Raw genomic sequence first — 21,182 nt, 5'->3', positions numbered from 1 at the left:
TGTTTTACAAGCCTTTAATCCTCTCAACAATTTCGTAAGGAGTGCACTGGCAGTGCATTAAGCATTCAGACAGGAGTCCCTCATTAAAATGCTGGTCTGCCACTGTTAAGTTTATTTGCTCTCCCTGGGAACCAAAACCTGGGCTGTGGTAGTCAGTTTAGGAGCATCCAGCCCAGGTAAAAACCTAGAATAATATCTAGTGGTGTTCTTTAACTTGGGATTTTATGAGATGAAAACAGCAGAAACTACTGGGTTCTGAAATAGCCAAGAGTAATTTGCAGTATTGTGACAGCAATTTCAGCATCGCAGTGTGTTCTAATGACTTGACATTCTTAACCTTGCAAGTAGCATAAATTCCTTCCAAGTTTAGCCCTCTGGTTTTTATATACTTACACGTATACTTAGGAGAGTTTAATTCCACTTTTGGTAGTTGAATTTTCGTTTTCTATTTTTTTCTAATATTTTATGAAAATTTTCAAATATACAGAAAGGTCAAAAGAATGATACAGTAAACACCTACATGCTCATCATCTTGGTTCTACAAGTTACTATATATTTGTAGTTGTAAATAGTTTGCTGTATTTGCTTTATCATATACCTTTATGGTAATTGTATTTTATAATGCTTTACTTTGGTGTTTTTGAAGGAAGTTTATTTTTGGAATGCATTTTTCTTTCTTTCTTTTTTTTTTTTTTAGATTTTATTTATTTATTTGAGAGAGAGAGAGAGCACATGAGAGGGGGGAGGGTCAGAGGGAGAAGCAGACTCCCTGCTGAGCAGGGAGCCCGATGCGGGACTCGATCCCGGGACTCCAGGACCATGACCTGAGCTGAAGGCAGTTGCTCAACCAACTGAGCCACCCAGGTGCCCCATTGGTTCCAAATTCTTACAGGAATTAGGAATAGAGAAGGTGAGAGAGAGTGTGAGGAATTAACTCTAGCCAGCTCAACTGTCATCACTTTACCAGAAAGATCAGTGTTTTCCAGTGATGACTTTACAAGGTTTTTTTTAATCCTACGAAACATTCTAGATACCTACAATTTAAGAAACATCAATGAAATTACAGGTACAGAAAATTTAAACAAAGGAAATTTAAACAAGGAAATTTAAAAATTAAAAAAAAAATACTATGTTACATGGCATTAAAAATGTTTCTTCTTGGGGCACCTGGGTGGCTCAGTCATTAAGCGTCTGCCTTCAGCTCAGGTCATGATCCCGGGGTCCTGGGATCGAGCTCCGCATTAGGCACCCTGCTCCTTGGGAGGCCTGCTTCTCCCTCTCCCACTCCCCCTGCTTGTGTTCCTTCTCTCGCTTTGTCTCTGTCTGTCAATTAAATAAATAAAATCTTTAAAAAAAAAAAAAGTTTCTTCTTATTCACAAACATTGTACTCCACTCCAGTTGGTAAATTTATTTCTCATGGAGGTACAGTTTAGCAATTCTGAAATTACTATGTATACTAGGGTTGACCAAATAAATAGATATATTATAGATAATGAGAACAAGATTTCTCTTGTTAGAAGTTACAAAGAAGCCACAGGGCATTGACTGAATGAACCACACAAACCACCTCACGTAGTGAAAAAACATAGATGTATATATACATGGGTTAGTATGCATATACATAACATTTCCTAGCTGTTGGCTGAGAGAGTATAGAAACAGTGACACCGTGATAGAGCCCAGATCATGTCTTCTAAATATCATTCTCCAATAAAAAAAGAGCAAAGAGTCCTTACAGAGATCATGGATTCTAGGGTTGGGACAGAGAGAATACAAGGTGAGCCTGGAGCATCTTGTAGTGCTAGAAAGTAAGGAAATGCTAAATGAATGAACAAATGAATGACTGAAATGTGTTCAAAGAATACAGGCCTCACTTTTAGCTCCCAGCGGCCAAAGCTGGAACAAAATTTGAGCAACAAAATAAAAAATGATAGTATTGGATCATAACCCAAAGAATGTCATTAATACCTAAGAGTCTGTGCTGATATACTTGTGGTCTACATCATGCTATAGTATCATTCTCCCCAAATTGAAAAAGGATTAGAGCCCTTAGGGATTTACTGGCTTTCAAAACAGTTATGGGACTTCAGAGAGAAAGGTTTTTTCCAAATGGGACTTTGTTTTCTCATTTTACAGTGGAAGCCTGAAGGTTAAATAGTTTGCCTACGGTAAGCCTAAACAGCTAATTCACGTCAGATGTGCCCTGGGTCATGGTTACCTTGGTTTTGACCACTGTACCACACGGCCTAGACTGTGGGTCTGTGCAGCCTACAGTTTTCCTCGTATGGTAGAAGAGATGAGATAATCTCTGTCATGTCAGTTTCAAAAGTTAGACTGATTTTCTTTTTTAAAAAAAGAGAGTAGTCATAATTACCATGTATTTTCTAGAGTAACGATAACCAAATTGGTTGAGTTCTATAAGCATCAACATTGTATTGGTAGTCTTAATCCTTATTTCATAGTTCTAATGTTTTAACATATTTAACTTTAATAACTTATATTGAAACTCTTAAGTGGCATTTGTAGTACTTTTATATTTGGTATATATGGAAACAAAATTTTTTGTTTTTATTATAGAAGAAATTTTGGAATCCATAAGAGCCAAAAAAGGAGAAATTGATATTGTTAAAAGCCCAGAAGAAATAGAAAAGGACAAGAATGAGACCGAGAATAATAACGCCAAAGATGTTGAGAAGAGCAGAGAGGAGTTTGAAGACCAGTCCCTTGATAAAGACAGCGACGACAAAACACCGGATGATGATCCTGAGCAAGGAAAATCTGAGGGTAAAAAAATTACTTGGCTAGAAAGTAATATTTAATCAGTGTTATTTATGAAAACATCAGTTTTACTTTCAAAATGAAAAAGAATCTCTTTATTACTAATACCTATTTAATTTTATATTTCTAAAGAAATTAGGGTATCTTTTCCCTTTTTAACATGTATAATCATTGTAATGAGTTTTATGTATTGGTGGATTGGTTATAATATACCTGTACCTCTATTTATACTTCCTAATTAGGTGCCATTTTCCTATGAGATTTGTTGGTGAAAAATCCCTATTTTTATACCAGAATATACACTTTTGTATGTGATATGTTCATTTTTATATTAATTACTTAAACATTCTTAATATTTTAAATATTCGTAAATACTCTTTGGATTACTTACTGCAAAAGTATCCCAGAATCTGATTGCTTCAAAATGGCCATCAAATAAAAGCAGGTTTTCTTGGTGATCATTCATTTTTAGTAGTTGATTGAATGTGGCCATTTGTCCTAAAGCAATTTTAAAGGATATCTTTAAAGTTTTGTTGTGCATTTTACTGTAGAGCCAACAGAAGTTGGGGATAAAGGTAACTCTGTGTCAGCAAATCTTGGCGACAACACAACAAATGCTTCTTCAGAAGAGACTAGTCCCTCTGAAGGGAGGAGTCCCGTGGGGTGTCTCTCAGAAACCCACGATAGCAGCAACATGGCAGAGAAGAAGGTGGCATCTGAGCTCCCCCAGGATGTGCCAGGTACAGAGGGCAGTGTATCAGTGCCTCTGTAATGGGGGGAATCCTTCCCTTTTGTAGTAAAAGCTGAGTGTCACCTGAAATTTTAAAGTATGTGTTCATTCATGCTGCTTGCTTACATAAGTGCCATCCCTGACTGCTAAATTGTCACCTAACATTTGGAGTTTGACACATGTTCTTGCAGTTAGTGCTTGAAACTCATCATAATCTTCATGCTTTTTAAAGTTCATTTAGCTGGTTTTGACTAATAGACTTATTTGTATATTTTATCATCAGATCATAGTGGCAGATATTTTGGTTTTAAGTACTTACATACTAATGGCTCGGTGTTGAATGATTTGACCATTCCAATTCTGTATGTACTAACAAATTAATTTATGTTTGCATGTGCTCATGTAGTTTTTTTAAACATTTCAAACCATAATGTTATGTTAGAAAACCATTGTCACAAAACATTTTTTTGCAAGATATATTTTGACATAAAAATGTGAGTTAACCAATAGTCCATATTTTAAGCTTTTTAAAATTAAAATTATACTTGAAGTAAGTTATATCACACACAAAGAATGTCATTATGCCTTTCCTTTTGCCTTTTTTTTAAATGAAAAAGAATTTTTATTATAGGAGCTATATGTATTTTTATTTTTTTTAAAGATTTTATTTATTTATTTGAGAGAGAGAGTGAGAGAGAGAAAGAGCACAAGAGGGGGGAGCGGGAGAGGAAGAAGCAGACTCCCTGCCGAGCAGGTAGCCCGATGCGGGACTCAATCCCGGGACGCCGGGATCATGACCTGAGCCGAAGGCAGTCGCTTAACCAACTGAGCCACCCAGGCACCCCTGTATTTTTAAATTTTAAATTTTAAAAAGCAAACTAGAAAATTCAGATGGAGCAAAACAAAATAAACACTGGTAATCCCACCACAAATCAAGAATTGTAGCTGATACCTTGCTGGAAATCCTTAATGGTTTTTTTCTATATATTATAAGAATATCACATATTTTCCAACTTGTGGTACTGTCATTGCTATTGGGGATGTGATTCTGGTGTGCTGGGCAGAAAGACAGCATTAGTTAGTAGTTGGAAGACTTGATTCTAGATCTGCTTCTGCCATTAAGTTAATGTCATATTTAATCTCGCAAGGCCTCAATGTTCCTGTTTTGTATCTTGAAGTATTTTGATGATCAACAGTTCTTATGTGACTGCTTTCAACTGAGTGCTTATAAACAGTGAACTATTGCTGAAAACACCAGTGTAACATTGGATTACATGCAGGGATGTATGTGTAGGGTCCAAAAGAATCACATTAATAAGTTTACCATATTTTATACTAATGAGAGATTGGTCATTAAGATGAAGGAAAGTCTGGAAACTGTGCTAACTGGTGGAATAAATAAAGAAAACAAATTTTTGAGCCTAGAAAAGAACAGACTTGGTATCAAGAGGAAGCTAGATTGGAAATAATATAATTATCCACTGAGAGGTTGGCCGGGGGATTAGACTTCTCTTTGAAATGTAGGATATTAAGTCAAATAAGTAGAAATAACAGGAATATTATGAGTGAATATTAACAACTTCCTTCAAATTACAGCTGTTCAGAAAATAGAAGTAACAAATTCCCTTTTCCTAGATGCATTTAGTGAATACCTATCAGAGATAATTTCATTTCATGAAGGAGTAATTAGTAATGTTGATCTCTCTCTGACCTATCAGAGATGATTTCAGCAGGAGTCCGTTATTGAATGGACTGGAGAATCAGAGATCTGTAATTCTTTGGTTAGATCTCTAGGTCCTGTCCAATTAAAATACTGCATTATTATGACTTTAGTACTTTCATGAGTCAGAATTTGGAAGTGGAGTACTAGGCCCCCAAAAATGTGAACAGAATTCCATTTGTATTGGAATAATGATTATATCCTTGGTAAATACTTCTTAAAATATTCTTTCTCTTTTAGATTGATTGATATTTAGTGTAAACCTCAGTCTTACTAGTAGGTTTATATACTGGTTAGTTGTTTGGTTCTTAAACCAAACACAGTAGAGTAACAACTGTGCCCAGATTTTAGCAGACATTTGCTTTTAAGTTATTTATTACCAGTTTATTAATGTCTCTGAGATATTTGTTCTTTTGTTACTAGAATGGTTTAAGGGAGAAACTATCTTAGTATCTGACGTATACTTTTATTTATTTATTTATTTATTTATAGATTTTATTTATTTATTTGACAGAGAGAGCGAGAGAGGGAACACAGCAGGGGGAGTGGGAGAGGGAGAAGCAGGCTTCCTGCTGAGCAGGGAGCCCGATGTGGAACTCGATCCCAGGACCCTGGGACCATGACCTGAGCCGAAGGCAGACGCTTAACGACTGAGCCACCCAGGCGCCCTGACGTATACTTTTTTTTTTTTTTAAGATTTTATTTATTTGACAGAGAGAGACACAGCGAGAGAGGGAACATAAGCAGAGGGAGTGGGAGAGGGAGAAGCAGGCCTCCCGCCGAGCAGGGAGCCCGATGTGGGGCTCGATCCCAGGACCCCGGCATCATGACCTGAGCTGAAGGCAGACGCTTAATGACTGAGCCACCCAGGCGCCCCCTTGACGTATACTTCTAAAGAATGCCAAATGAAATAATATATATACAAGACTTAGGGTAGTATCTACCCTAAGTACCTAAGTACCCTCAGGTACTACCTGAGCTCAGCAGATGTTGGATATTGTTATTGCTGTCTACAGCCAAGTCTTTGAAAGAGTGAGAAAGCCTAGCAAGTAAAAAATAATAAAGTGGGTGAGTTGAATTATACATTTACTGGTTCAGTAGTAGTTAACATAATTCTTGTAAATGAGATCCTTCGTGTTTAAACTTTGCATTCAATTGGTTTTTTCATGTGTAGGTCACAAAAAATTGATTTAGATGAGAACCTGAACAGAAGTGTTAAGAAAGCTAGAGTGGGAGCAAATAGCAATTGTCAGTGGCTGTAATCGGAGTGGATTGGGTTCATTAGTAGGATCAGAGTGCCAGATAGCTGAAGGTGCTATAAATTCAAAACCTGACCATTTAGTAAGTCATAGCTCTCTTCTTGACTAGACTAAAAAACGAAACTAAACCTAGAAACCTGATAGTCTCAATACTTGTTTCCAAAACAACATGAAAAGCGTTTTTAAAGACATATATTAAACACACCACACCAGTGTTGAAAGAGGAGTTTGGTACATTTAAAGTAGATAAACATTTTAATAGATCCCTGATTGTAAAACTTACGACACTAGTGGGAATATATCAGTGACCAAAATAGACAAAGTCAAGGCCCTGAGGACTTTACTTTCTAGTGGGCAGTAGGCAGGCCTAATGGTAGAGTCCTGACCCTCAGAGAGGACTGTAACGTGTCTCTCTGCTTCCTTCTGTTTCTCTTTCTCTGTGCATTCATTTATTCAACAAATATTTATTGAGTATTTATAATGGTGCCTGGCAGTGTGCTGGGTACTTTGTGGTATCCCTGGACCACCCTCTGGTCAATAGATGAGATGTGGTATCAGAAGAACTGGAGAGGGGGATTAATTTAGGTAGATGAGAAACAATAACTGATAGAAGGCATCTCACTGGTTTTCTGTTCTAAACCTTCAGAATGTATTCAGACACCTAGTTTAATGACTCAAGCTTATCTATAGAAGACTGTCAGATTGGAAAGTATTTGGTATGGAAAGATATTTTGGGGGAACCTTTTCATTAAAATACAACATATGGTAAAGTGCACAAGTGTTAAGTAAACAGCTTGATAGAACACACCTGTATAACCACATCATGCCCCTTGTCTTGGCCACCACGATGCCCACCCCCACAAAGGCATTTACTATCTTGACTTCTGTAACCATTTATCAGGATTGCCTTTATAAAAGATAATAAATGGTATCATCCAGCATATACTTTTTGATGTCAGTTTTTTTACCTCAATATATGAGAGCCATCCAAATGTTGCTTGTAATAGTAGTGCATTCTGTTTTATTGCAGCATGATAGTCTTATTATACAGATATGTAATGATTAGTTACTACTTAATTATAATTATTCATTTTCTATGTTGATGGGCATTTGAATGGTTTCCATTTTGGGACCATTGTGACTGAATATTCTTTTACATGTTTTTTATGCTCCTTATATGTACGTTTCTAGAGGTATAAGTCTAGTTGTGGAATTTCCCGGGTCATTCAGTTTGTGTATGCTCATCTTTAATAGATATGGCTAGTTTTCTAGAGTGGTTATACAAGTTCACACTTCATCAGTAGTCTGTGAGAGTTCTAGCTCCTCTGCATCCTTGCTAACACTTGGTATTATCAGCGTCATTCATTTTTTCCCTTTCTTTTAGCCGTTCTGATAGCATTGTAGGGATATCTTATTGTGGTTTGAATTTGTAGTTCCCTGGTGACTAAGGATGTTGAGCACTTTTTCGTGTGTGTGTGTGTGTGTGTGTATGCATATATTTGTTAAATATATGTATACACAGGCCATTTGGCTACCTTCTTTTGTAAACTACCTGTCAGTTCCTTTGTTTTCTCTTATGTGGTGTCTTTTTTGTTTGTGGTTGTTTTCATGACAGAAGGTTAAATCCAGTCCCTCTGCTCCATCTGGAAGCAGAAGTACCTACATTGACTTTTTTTTTTAAGTGTTAACCCAATCTCATATTTCTGGAATAAATGCCATTTGGTTGTGATACGTTTTCATTCTTATATGCTGTTGCATCCAGTTTATTAATATTTTGTTTAGGAGTCCCGGGATCGAGTGCTGCATCGGGCTCCCTGCTCAGCAGGGAGTCTGCTTCTCCCTCTGACCCTCCCCCACCATGCTCTCTCTATCTCATTCTCTCTCTCAAATAAATAAATCTTTAAAAAAAAATTGAGCTCCTCAAAAGAGTATGCTAGTTGATACTACATTTAGATGAAAATATTATTTCTGCCCTGGCTCCTTAAGATGGATGCTTTGATGATTTTTAGCTTTTATTTATATTTTCTATTCCGTCAAGGCTATAATTTTCCCTTTATGTACTGCTGTAGCTGCATCCTACAAACTTACATACTGTCTTTGTCATTCAGTTTAAAATATTTTCTGATTTTCATTATGATATAGTTTTCTTTTTAACCCATTCTGGTTATCTTTTTTGTTATTGATTTTTAGCTTAACCTACTGTAATCAGAGTAATTGTTGAGGTTTTATGGCTCAGTATATGGTTAATATTGATAAATGTCTCATGTACACTTGAAGAGAATATGTATTTTTAGTCGTTGGGTACAGTATTCGACAATCAGGGCAAGGTTTTGAATTGTGTTGTTCAAATCTATATCCTTGCTATGTCTTTTTTTTTCTCTTCCTTCTCTGTAAGATATTTTAAAATTATTTCTATTTACTGTGGAGTTGCCTTTTTCTCTCAATTTTTTTCAGTTTTTGCATTATATAGTTTGAGGCTGTATAATTAGGTGCACATAATCTTTATATTTCTTGTTGAACTAACTATCATTGTAAAATATCCTTTATCTTTAATTTTTTTAAAAGATTTATTTATTGATTTTAGAGAGAAAACGTGCATGCGAGTCGGGGGAGGGGTAGAGGGAGAAGGGTAGAATCTCAAGCAGACTCCCTGCTAAGCATGGAGCCTGACGTAGGGCTCAGTCTCACAACCCTGAGATCATGAACTGAGTGGAAATCAAGGCAGACACTCGACTGACTGAGCCACCCAGGCATCCCATAAAATGTTCTTTATCTTTAGTAACATTTCTAAGCTACAACAGCTTGCTTTTAGTTAGTGTTTGTATTATATATCTTTTCTGGAATAGAAAAAATTTTTAAATAATCTGGGAATTTAGAATTTCTTTTCTTTTTTTTTAAAGATTCTATTTATTAGAAAGAGAGAGAGAACAAGCAGGGGGAGGGGCAGAGGGAGAAGCAGAACTCCCCACTGAGTAGGGAGCCCAATGCGGGGCTCCATCCAAGGACCCCAGGATCATGACCTGAGCTGAAGGCAGATGCTTAACCAACTGAGCCACCTAGAATTTCTTTAGAAATATATCCAGAATCTTTTTAGAAATACATCTACTTTCTGGGTGCCTGGGTGGCTCATTGGTTGAGCGTCTGCCTTCAGCTGGGGTTGTGATCTCGGGGTCCTGGTATCAGGGCGCTCTTTGGGCTCCCTGCTCAGTGGGGAGTCTGCTTTTCCCTCTCCCTCTGCCCCTCCCACTCGTGCACTCTCTCAAATAAATTAAAATAAAATCTTTAAAAAAAATAAATACATCTACTTTCAGATTTCTTTAGAAGTAAATGTAGGGGCGCCTGGGTGGCTCAGTCGTTAAGCGTCTGCCTTCAGCTCAGGTCATGATCCCAGGGTCCTGGGATCGAGCCCCGCATCGGGCTCCCTGCTCCGTGGGGAAGCCTGCTTCTCCCTCTCCCACTCCCCCTGCTTGTGTTCCCTCTCTCGCTGTCTCTCTCTCTGTCAAATAAATAAATAAAATCTTAAAAAAAAAAAGAAGTAAATGTATATTGGGGCACCTGGCTGGCTCAGTTGGTGGAGAGTATGACTCTTGATCTTGGGGTTGTGGGTTCAAGCCCCCTGTTGGGTGTAGAGATTATTTAAAATTTTTTAAAAATCTTCAAAAGAAAAGAAGTAAATGTATATTATTTCAAGCTATATCTTGACATAAAGTCTTGTCAGAGAGTACTGTCATTTTTATGTAATGCAATAAATGATATTATACAAAGGAAAAATTACAAATTTATGGTCTAAAAATCTTTGGGAGTGAGAATATGAGAAAAATGGGGCGATATCATGATTTCATACTGGATATGATCAGTGATCAGAAAGATTTTATGTGTCAAAGACTGAAGATTAAACTTTTCAGTTGGGCCATATTTTGGGCAAGGCTAGTAGCCATCACTTAAAAATAATCTTTTAATATACCTATTCCTTAGATTTTTTTTCTTGCATCTGTGTTCCAGACATTTCACTTTAGTTCATGAAAATGGTTATGTTGCCAAAAACAACCCCATGTAGCAAGTATACTGTTTAGTATTACTTCTTTGTAATTGGCAAAAGGCTCAGTTTCAGAATTACACTTTTGTCCTGGATTTTAGATTAGAACCTTTTTGTACCAGAATGTCAAATTTTAAATTTATAAGTGGAGAAAAAGATACATGACTTGCTAGCATCTTAAAGTCAAATCCACTATTGAGAATTTGTATTCAAACATAGTGCAGACAGCATTTGTTTTAAATTAATGCCTCCAGATTTAATGCTTGAGATTAAGAACATATCAGTAGTAGATAAAACTGGCTTTATTTCCATAACTAATTGTTTTGAAAATGTTTCCAGGTTATATTAAAACTCTAACAGCTATAAAGTTAAACTAAAAGAACGTATTGATTTAACCTATTTCTTAACTTTTTGTGATAATGACATTTTAAGAGATAGACACTTTGCTTTAGTTTTGAATTTTATTACAAGGGAAATTCTGTGGGGGTGTCTGGGTGGCTCAGTCAGTTAAGCGTCTTGTCTTTGGCTCAGGTCATGATCCCAGGGTCCTGGGATCGAGGCCCGTGTTGGGCTCCCTGCTCAGCGGGGAGCCTGCTTCTCGCTCTCCCTCTGCCCCTCCTGCTCGTGCTCATCTCTCAAATGAATGAATAAAATCTTTAGGAAAAAAGAAATTCAGAGGCTGTTGGTAGTAGATGCTGAACCAATGTATTAGCCTCACTGAGTTGATCCGTAAAGCTTTTGGAGCTTCTGCAGTTAAATAATCTTTTGTTTCTTATCCTTTTTAGTAGGTTTGGTTTTAGTTTCTAGTCGTATACATTCTGGTTACTTACTTTACCTCATTTTTTTTTTCCATTAAAAAAAAATTCCCCTTTTCACTTCAGATAGAAAAGTTATTTTTTTTTGTAGTTTTTTGCTTAGAATTTTGTTTTTTAGGCTTTGGTGTTACTGTTTAGAAGTTGAAGATCAAGATCTACATGTAATTTTGGTTTGAGGGATGACTACAAAACTTACCCTATTTTTATTCATTGACAGTGTTTGTTATGTCTAATGAAAATAGTGTTGTAAATACCAAAATCTATAATATTTGCCATAGGGCTGGAACATTTGGACTTTGAAGTTTAAAACATACATCTTGGTAGGCGATACCTTTTTGGTGGTATTTTGAAGCAACGGGCTTCAGATTTCCTTAAATCTATAGGCAAATGAAGTAAAGAAGTGAAGAGTTGTAGAACAGTTACTTAAAGTTTGGTTTTTTGTTTGTTTATTTATTTATAGTAATTTCTACATCCAATGTAGGGCTCAGTCCCTCGACCCCAAGATCAGGAGTCACATGCTTTTCTGACTGAGTCAGCCAGATGCCCCTAGAACAATTATTTAAAACAACAACAGGGCGCCTGGGTGGCTCAGTTGGTTAAGCGACTGCCTTCGGCTCAGGTCATGATCCTGGAGTCCCGGGATCGAGTCCCGCATCGGGCTCCCTGCTCGGCAGGGAGCCTGCTTCTCCCTCTGACCCTCCCCCCTCTCGTGTGCTCTCTGTCTCTCTCATTCTCTCTGTCTCAAATAAATAAATAAAATCTTATAAAAAAATAAAAAAAATTAAAACCAACAACAACAACAACCAGGGCATCGAGGTGGCTCAGTTGGTCAAGCATCCAACTCTTGATCTCAGCTCAAGTCTTGATCTCAGGGTCATGAGTTCCAGCTGTACGTTGGGCTCCACACTGGGCGTGGAGACTACTTTAGAAAAAAAACCAAAAACTAAAATCAGTATTCTAAACTGAAATGGAGGAAAACAGTTTTCCACTTAAGACAGATAACTTTGGACGAACTAACAAAACTACGTTTTATGAATTTGTAGTCCTCAGCTTATTATCGCCTTGAGAGTTTAAATGGATACAGTCTGAATTCAGTTTGCTTTCAGTGGGTTATTGGCTTTTTTAGATGAGAATACCTGGTAAGGGATTGATTGCCTATTCTTGTATGAAGTACCATTATCTCCCTGATAGCAGAAAACACTTTCTCTAAAGTATTTTAAGATGTGTATAGTCAGAATCTCTTAAGTTCCTGTCTCAGAATTTTCTAAGTTTACCATACTTGGAGTATATTATGTGCTAATATTTTAAGTTTTTGTGGGCTGGTCTAGAGTCTAATCTCTTTTTCTTATTCTATGAGACAATGCACTCTGAGCTCATGAGGGGATATCTTTATATATTGCTTCATTATTGGAGAAGATGATATTTAGACCATTATACATGAGGACTACTACACTTTACAAATCTAGATCTTACAGCTGTAAAAAGAATGGTTAGTGAAGAATTTGATATGATTTGTGAGAGACTTCTTTTGTTCCAGATTTTTCTGAGTTAGTTGATTTTATTACTGGTTTGTAGCTGTCAGATGTTAAATTTGGCATTTTGAAATCCTTCATATAAAATTTTTTTACTATAAATATTTTTACACATACATAAAAGTTAAGAGTATAATGACTGCACCCACATTGCCATATATCTAACACTTATATAAAAAAGAATTATCAAATTTTGTCATACTTGCTTTACCCATGATTTTTTTTAACTCCTTGTTTTTTTCTTTTTTTGGCTCAAAAAATGTTTTCCTCTTTGACCCTAGGTGTACAGTGTTAGATAAATCACAATCCTTAGTTAATTGTACTCATCATTGGCCATTGCATAGTATCCCTTAATTTATTCATTCAGATTTTAAATTACTTAATAATGAAAATAAACACCTAGGAATCTGTCATCCCAAACAAAAGGCTAAGTCCTGCTTTGAAACTAACCTGCATATATAATCACCTCCCCAGTCTCATCCTCTGCCTCCCTCTCCCTTACCTGAAGTAGTTGTCACTCTGAATCCTGTGTTCACTAACATCTTCTTTTGTTTTTATAAGGGATACACAGTAGAATCAAGACTGTTGATACTGGAGATCAAAGTGATATATAATTCGCATGCTTTTGCTTCATTGAGTTGATTTACATAATTTGCTAAAAACTATATATTTCTCTTTTAGTTGTTTTAAACTTTATTCCAAGTGTATTGTGTTAAATATATATTAAGTGTATTGTGTTAAGTGTAAATTTTTGGAACTTAATTTTTTCACTTTATATTACTAATATAATGTATGTTGCTGGAGTTCTTTCATATTAATTGTATTGTAATATTCCTCTGTGCAACTATACCACAGTTTTTTTTATCCCCTTTCTTATTAATATGATTTTGGGTTCTTTCCTACTGTAGTATTTTAAAGCAAATCCCAGACATCATGCTACACCAATCTTATATACATCTCTAAAAAATATGAACATTTTCTTACATAATTACAGTGCCATTGTCATTTTAATAAAATTGATAGCAATTCCTTAATATCATCTACTGTTCTGTCAGTTTAAATTTCCTCACTTAAAAAAAATTTTTTTTTTTTTACATTTGTTGTGTTTGTAATAACTCCAAATAAGGTTCCCATATGACATGACAGTTGATTTTATATCTCTTGAGTCTCTTAGTCTAGAGTACTCTCCCCTTCCCTGACTTTTTTCCTCTATACACTGTTGACTTGTTTTTTTTTAAAGATTTTATTTATTTATTTGAGAGAGAGAGAATGAGAGAAAGCACATGAGAGGGGGGAGGGTCAGAGGGAGAAGCAGACTCCCTGCCGAGCAGGGAGCCCGATGCGGGACTCGATCCCGGGACTCCAGGATCATGACCTGAGCCGAAGGCAGTCGCTTAACCAACTGAGCCACCCAGGCGCCCCACTGTTGACTTGTTGAAGAATCATAGTGTATCTTGCTATGGGATATCCCACGTTCAGGATTTGTCTGTTTCCTTCTTCTTAGTGTTCTTTAATTTATTCTAAAATATTGATTAAAATCATTTTTTAACTATTTTTGGCAAGAATATTCCATAAGCTATGTGCTGGGTACTTCATATCATATAGCATCAAAAGACTCATGATGTCTGTTTGTGGTCTGCCTTTATAAATGCTGAAATTGATCAGTGAGTTCAGATAGTGACAGTGTAAAGTTTCCTGTTAACCTCTCATTCATTGATGATCATTTCAGAATCAGTTATTTGTTTGGAGATTATAATATGGTGGTTTTTAATTCTGTCTTTTTTTCTATATTTGTTTAACTGGAATTCTGTGAAGAATTTTCCCTCATTAACTGAGGCTGTTTGAATACTTTGAAATGTAGTTAGAGCAGGAATAAATGTTCAGTTATTTTTCAGAATCAGGAGTTGGTGTCCAGTTACCTTCAGTAGTGATTCATGAGTTACGGACTTTTACACAGGGGCATGGCTTTCTAATTTTAACTATCTGTTTGAACTCATGGGTCTTTATGTATTCAATTTGTTTTAGTCAGTTGTAGTTTTTCATTTTGCTTATATTGACCAGCACAAGCCCCTTCATGTTGGCTTTTGAGTCCTTTTTCCATGACCCTGGTAGTCTTAGAGGGCTTCCCTGCTTTTTTTTTTTTTAATATTTTATTTATTTATTTATTTGACAGAGAGAGAGACAGCGAGAGAGGGAACACAAGCAGGGGGAGTGGGAGAGGGAGAAGCAGGCTTCTCGCCGAGCAGAGAGCCCGATGTGGGGCTCGATCCCAGCACCCTGGGATCATGACCTGAGCCGAAGGCAGACGCCTAACGACTAAGCCACCCAGGCGCCCCAAGAGCTTCCCTGCTTTTTGACAGAATAAGATGTATGAGGCTTATCTTACATATTTCCTACCCCAGACCTGGAATCAGTCATTCCTCCAAGAGATCCTGGTTCCTTTTAGTGGGGAATGATATTAGAGACCACAATCTGGGCCCAGAGGTATTTACTGCTCTTGGGCTGTTATTGCCTTCAGGCTTTTTTGGTGGATGGTGTTAGGAAATATGTATTTTTGAAAAGAAAAAGATCATCAGTTCATATTGACATTTCAAATTCAGATTGAGGATTGCATACTTAGGTTTTTTTTTTCCTTTTCCTTTTTCTTTCTTTCTTTTTATTTTCCCCTTGGTTTTAAACTTGTATCTCTTCCCTTACACTGAAAGCTTTAGTTCCTAACAGAGTAGTAACTTAATTACACATTTGCTTTGTCCTGATATGGATGTCCATTAATAATAACATTATTAATATATGTCTTATTAACATCTTGGTGTACATTAATAAGAAATGATTTTATATATCGTAGTAATTTTGTAATACCACTATTACTGCTGGCAGTAAGACCACTAAATAGCATTTAAGATGATTTTTATAGTTCTTTATTGATACTAATGCCATATTTCTAGTAAAGACATACAGTCAAAATACTGTGTTCCAGAGTCACTTAAAATAATTTTTTTCTCTGTGTGGTTATGCCAACAACTTTTGATATACAACTAGGTTAATTTGTTTCAGTTTTCACTTTTTAGGGATTGCATTTCTAACTTCAATTTTTAGAAAAATGTAAAGCATTTACATGATTCCAAAATCAAATTGTATAACTGTATACAGAGAGTTTTCACATCTGTCCTTTACCTCTCTAGGTAATCATTTCTTTTCCATTCCTCATAGGTAGCCACATTTGTTAATTTTGGGTTATTTTCCCAGTGTTTTTAAATCTTTGTAAATAAAGGCACAATCTACCTATAAATTTATATTTCTCTCCCCTTCTTACACAGAAGTTAGCATACTGTAACTGCTCTTCTGCACTTTTCTTTTTACATTTAATCATTCATGTGTGGATCTGGTGATTTCCCCAATCCTTGTTGTGATACATGATATTTCATTGTGTATATCACCTTTTATTCAATTAGTGCCCTGTCGATGGACATTTCGTCTGTGGTCTTTTGCCGTTATAAATAATGCTGCAATGAATAGCTCTGTAAATAAGTAATTTAGTGTTTTTACCAGTGTATTTTGGGATAGATTTCAGGACATGGGATTGGTAGGTTAAGAGTGCATGTGTAGAAATTGTCAGTTCCTTTGTCCCATTTTTCACTCCTGCTGTATTATGTGGGAGTGCCTATTAACAAACTGCCTCTTTACCTGAATGTATTGCGGGGTCTTGGATTTTTGCCAGCCACATATCTGGGAAGCTCCATATAGTTTTACTTTGCATTTCTTTTAGTTTGAATTAAGTGAGCATTTCCCCAAATGTTTAAAGGCCATTTTCTTTTCTTTTGTGACTGCTTATAGATTTTTTTTTTTCTGTCAGGTTGTTGAGATTTTTTTCTTAAAAAAATTAATAGGAGCTCATTATACATTAGGGATAGCCTTTGTGATATATCGCCAGCCCCTTTTTAACTTAGGTGATTTAAAGACTATCTTAGCGACAAAATGAAATACAGAAGGAAGGAGGCTCTTAATTTCTGAACTATCATGGAAAGACCTAGGCTTTCAGTTCATGGTAGTGTTCATTTTGATATACTTTTAGGAATAGTATTCTTAGTGATAACTATTAAATTGTTCTTAAAATTTACAATGACTTCAGCATTACCTTCTAGTTAATTTGGGAGCACAGAATTCAAGCAGAAAATCTTAGAGATAAATAATCTAGTTTAATGCTGTTTCTAAAACTGACTACTTTTTGAAAAGTAAGAGTATAAATTTCAGATTTTGAGGGATTATCTCAAAACCACTTCTAAGTTTTGTGGGGTAGTTATATCACTTTATTCTTCTTCTTCAGCTCTGGGGTATCTGAAAGATTGCCTGCCTTGTACTAGAGACTAAGATGACAAGAGTCTGAGTTAGTAGACTGAGAGACTTCAAAGATAACTCATAGGGTGTTGCTTTATAGATCTCAGACATGGCATTCTTCATATGTGAGCAGCTTTTCTTTTTAAAGTCTAGCTTTGTAATGCAGTCCTCAAACAATTAAATGTCTTTTCTGACAAAGTAGTTACTTTTCATGTGATTTCTAATCTAAAAGTCAGATATTCTATTTTTCTAGAAGAACCTAACAAGACATGTGACAGCAGTAACACTAGTGCTCCCACTGCCTCCATCCAGCCTAATCTGGAAAACAGTAACAGCAGCAGTGAACTAGATCCTTCCCAGAGTGAATCTGCTAAGGCAGCTGATGAGCCTGAAAATGGAGAAAGAGAGTCTCACACACCTGTCTCTATTCAAGAAGAGATAGGTAAGAATACACTTCATCCATTAAAGCGAGCTTTTTAATTTTTTAATTTTTAATTTTTTGGATAAAAGTTTGATGGGGTGGGAAGACTTAGATTTTCTTTTCCTCTTTTTTTTTCTTTTTTTTGAACACAAGTAGCACTTGTCGTTGTTTTTATTTAAAAAAATGCAAAAGCACACAGGAAAAAATAAATCTTTTTAGTACCCCCTCCCCAAAGGTAACCACGGTCAACGATTTGGTGTGTAACATTTTCTGTCTTTCTCCATGTGGTTACATTAATGTATGTATGTTTACCAAAAGGGTTTTTTTAATTATTATTTTTTTACATAAATGGAATCATTCTGCATGCATTGTTCTGCATCTTGCTTTTTTTCACTCAGTAATACATATAGGGGATCTTTCCATGATATAAATTGAATTCATTCTTTTTTTTTTTTTAACTGCTGCATGGTACTCCACAGTATGGATAAACAGTAATTCATTTACTATTTCTCTGTTAGTGGACATACAGGCTGTTAACAGTTTTTTTTCTTATTACAAATAGTAGTGCTTTTTTTTTTTTTTTTGACATCCTCAGCATATATCTGTGTACTTACGCAAGTATTTCTGGCAGTATAGGAACAGTAAGTGGAATTGCTGGGTCACATGGTAGGTACATTTTTAAAATAGTGGTGACTGCTGCTTAGTTGTACATTAAAAGGGATTTATACCAATAATTTACATATATATGTATTTTTTCATACTCTCACCTAAATTCAACATCAGTCTCCTTTTTGCTAATGATGAAAAATATTTCATTTAAAAATTTGCATATCTCTGCTTACTAATGTTTTTAGTTTCTCTTTATGTGTTTGTTGAACTTTCACGTGAATTGCTTATATCTTCTCATTTTTTCCTATTGCGTTTTGATAGTTTTTCTTAATGAGTTGTAGGAATGCTTTATGTATTATGGCTGTTATCTTTGATTTTATGTATATACTTATACAGTCATTGCTTGTTTTAACTCTTCCTGTTCTCTTGTTCTATAGAAACTTTTATATTTTTATATAGTTAAATTTACTAATTTTTTTCTTTAGGGTTTGTCTGGATTTTGTGTCTTACTAAGGAAGATCCTATCCCAAGCATATACATGTTTTACAGTAATTTCACATAATACTTGTATAACTTTGTTTTTAATCCTGCTGTATAATTTTGTGTATGGTAGGAGATGGAGATCTGTTTTAATTAGAACTTGTTTTCAGTTGCAAGCTACCAAACCAGCTTAAGCTAGCTTAAGTGAAAAGGGAAATTAACTAGCTCATGTAATTGGAAAGTCCAAACCATCATCAGGCATAACTGGACCCCCAGGTATCAAAGCTTTTCTGTCTTCCTCTCTTTCTCTCCACCTTTTGATGTGCATATGTTTGTATGTTAACTTCATTCTCTCCTAATACAGACAGGCTTTTTCCAAGTGGCAGGGAAGATGGCATCAGCAGTTTGTATTCATACCTTTCCAAGGTCTGTGACCCAAAGGCAAGGCCCCTACTCCTGCTCCAAATCAAAAGTCCTTGAGGAAGGAATTTGAGTGGCCTATCTTGGACATATTGTTCCCACCCCTGTGGCCAGGGCAGGCAAGGTATTATAATTGATGGCTCCAGCAAAAGTATATGATTGGAGTGGGGTAGGAATGGTTTTCCAAAGAAAGAGGAATGCTGCAAAGATAGGAAACAAATATCCCCAGTTACACCTTTTGGTAGCTCAGCACGGACATATTTACTCAAATTCAAAAATGCTTCTGCCTAACACAACGCAAAGATCTCACCCACACCTGAGGATTTTTTCAAAAACTTCCCAAAATTACCTCTGGTAGTTGTAACTTTATTTAGAACTTCTGTGTGTTGTGTATTATTTTTGATTAGGTCTGGATATAGTTTCTCTCAATCTCACAATCTATGAGCCAAATTATGAATTTAACTGCCTGTCACATTTGTTATCCTGATAGTGGAGGGTGTTCTGGCTGCTCTTGTTTTTTTGGGAGGATGGCTGTGGATGAAACGTGAGAAATAGATGGGAAGATCCCCCTCCTGGAGGCCATTCTGCTTTAGCAGCTAGTTCCTGCTGGCTGTTGTCAGGGATGGGTTGTTGGGGATTTGGCAGTAGCACTCCCTCATAAATTGCCTGGGTACCCAGCCGAGTCCCCATTACCCAGAAACTCTTCTCAGGGTCTCTGAAGGTAAAGCCCCTCTACTTGCTCTGTTGGTCTGCTTTGCAGACCCAATTCCCTAGCCTTCGTGAATGAAGTCCTGCCTAGGCAGAATTCTGTCTCCTGCCATCCTTAAACAATGAGCTCTAGAGGCTGGGGTAAAGCAGCTCTGTATTCTGCCTCTAGGCTGCATGGCAGTGATTCACTCCTTTATGATAGGAATGTGGCCTTTGGGCAGGGGGTGTTAGATAAGCCTTGTTCCCTTTCTCAGCCCTTTCAAGTTCTTACCCCCAGGGATGAATTTTCTGCCTCCTTTCCCTTATTTTATTAAACTTAGCAAGTGTCAGGGTGCCTGACTGGCTCAGTCGGAAGAGTATGCGACTCTTGATCTCTGGGTCATGAGTTCGAGCCCCACGTTGAGGGTAGAGATTACTTAAATAACTAAACTTAAAAAACAACACCTTAGCAAGTGTCAAAGGATTGACTCTCAGCTGTATTGGATCTTTGGCTCTAAATTGAAGGGCTTTTAAAAAGCACTGTGCCTTCCCTTTCTGCTTTTAGGAAGTCCAGCTTAGATAAAATGCTGTCTAAAAAGTCTTTATTGTAGGACCGTATAGATGGCCCCAGGAAGTAGCCACCATAGTTCAGTATCTTGACATAAAACTTCAGCATGGGTAGACTCATGGTCTGGGACCCAAGAGAAAATTGTTGATAGTCTGATTAACTGCTTTGCTGTCACACATTGAAGGTTTCTACTTTCCAGCCTGGGATGGAAAAACACCCGGTATCCCTTACCCATCTTGATTCAGTCAGTGCCATATTTTGGGGTTAAAAATCTTAAAATACTCTGGATTATTTAGAATTTTTTGGTTTTAAGTGACAGAAATCCACCAAACTTGCTTAAAATAAAAAGGGAATTTAATTGGGTCATGCAATTGGGAAGTCCAGAGGTAGTAACAGACAGCTTCAGGTGCATTATTGGACCCTGGGCACCAAATGAGGTTATCATGGGTCTTTCTCTTATCCCCACGCCCCCCCACCCCACCTGCCCCCATGATGAGCTTATTGTCTCATATTTTTAAAAGTTTTTTCCCATGTTGTGGGATAGAAAGTAGACAGCCTCTAATTTATACTCTTTTTGTTCGCTAACACAAAAAGCAAAACTGGGGCACCTGGCTGGCTCAGTTGGAAGAGCATACGACCCTTGGTCTTGGGGTTGTGAGTTCAAGCCCCATGTTGGGTGTAGAGATTACTTAAATAATAAATAAACAACTTAAAAAAAAAAAGACCCTTTATCCATCTCCAGATTTAAAAAAATTAGAGTAGTATGCTGAATGGCTTGGGACAGTCACTGT

At 36.5% G+C, this 21,182-nt stretch overlaps 1 protein-coding gene across 1 annotated transcript in view; it reads left to right on the top strand.

Moving 5' to 3' along the window:
- BPTF (bromodomain PHD finger transcription factor) overlaps positions 1–21,182 on the top strand; it is a 147,408-nt gene that overhangs the window by 55,079 nt on the left and 71,147 nt on the right. Inside the window, exons 4-6 of the mRNA XM_044921887.1 lie at positions 2,579–2,785; positions 3,331–3,519; positions 17,460–17,648. Coding sequence (XP_044777822.1) covers positions 2,579–2,785; positions 3,331–3,519; positions 17,460–17,648 — 585 coding nt within the window. The remainder of the gene's footprint in view (positions 1–2,578; positions 2,786–3,330; positions 3,520–17,459; positions 17,649–21,182) is intronic.

This window comes from Neomonachus schauinslandi, chromosome 15 (assembly GCF_002201575.2).
Source record: "Neomonachus schauinslandi chromosome 15, ASM220157v2, whole genome shotgun sequence".
In the NCBI taxonomy this organism is placed as follows: domain Eukaryota; kingdom Metazoa; phylum Chordata; class Mammalia; order Carnivora; family Phocidae; genus Neomonachus; species Neomonachus schauinslandi.
The sequence above is the reverse complement of the archived record's forward strand: the minus strand, read 5'-3'. Positions and strand labels throughout refer to the sequence as shown.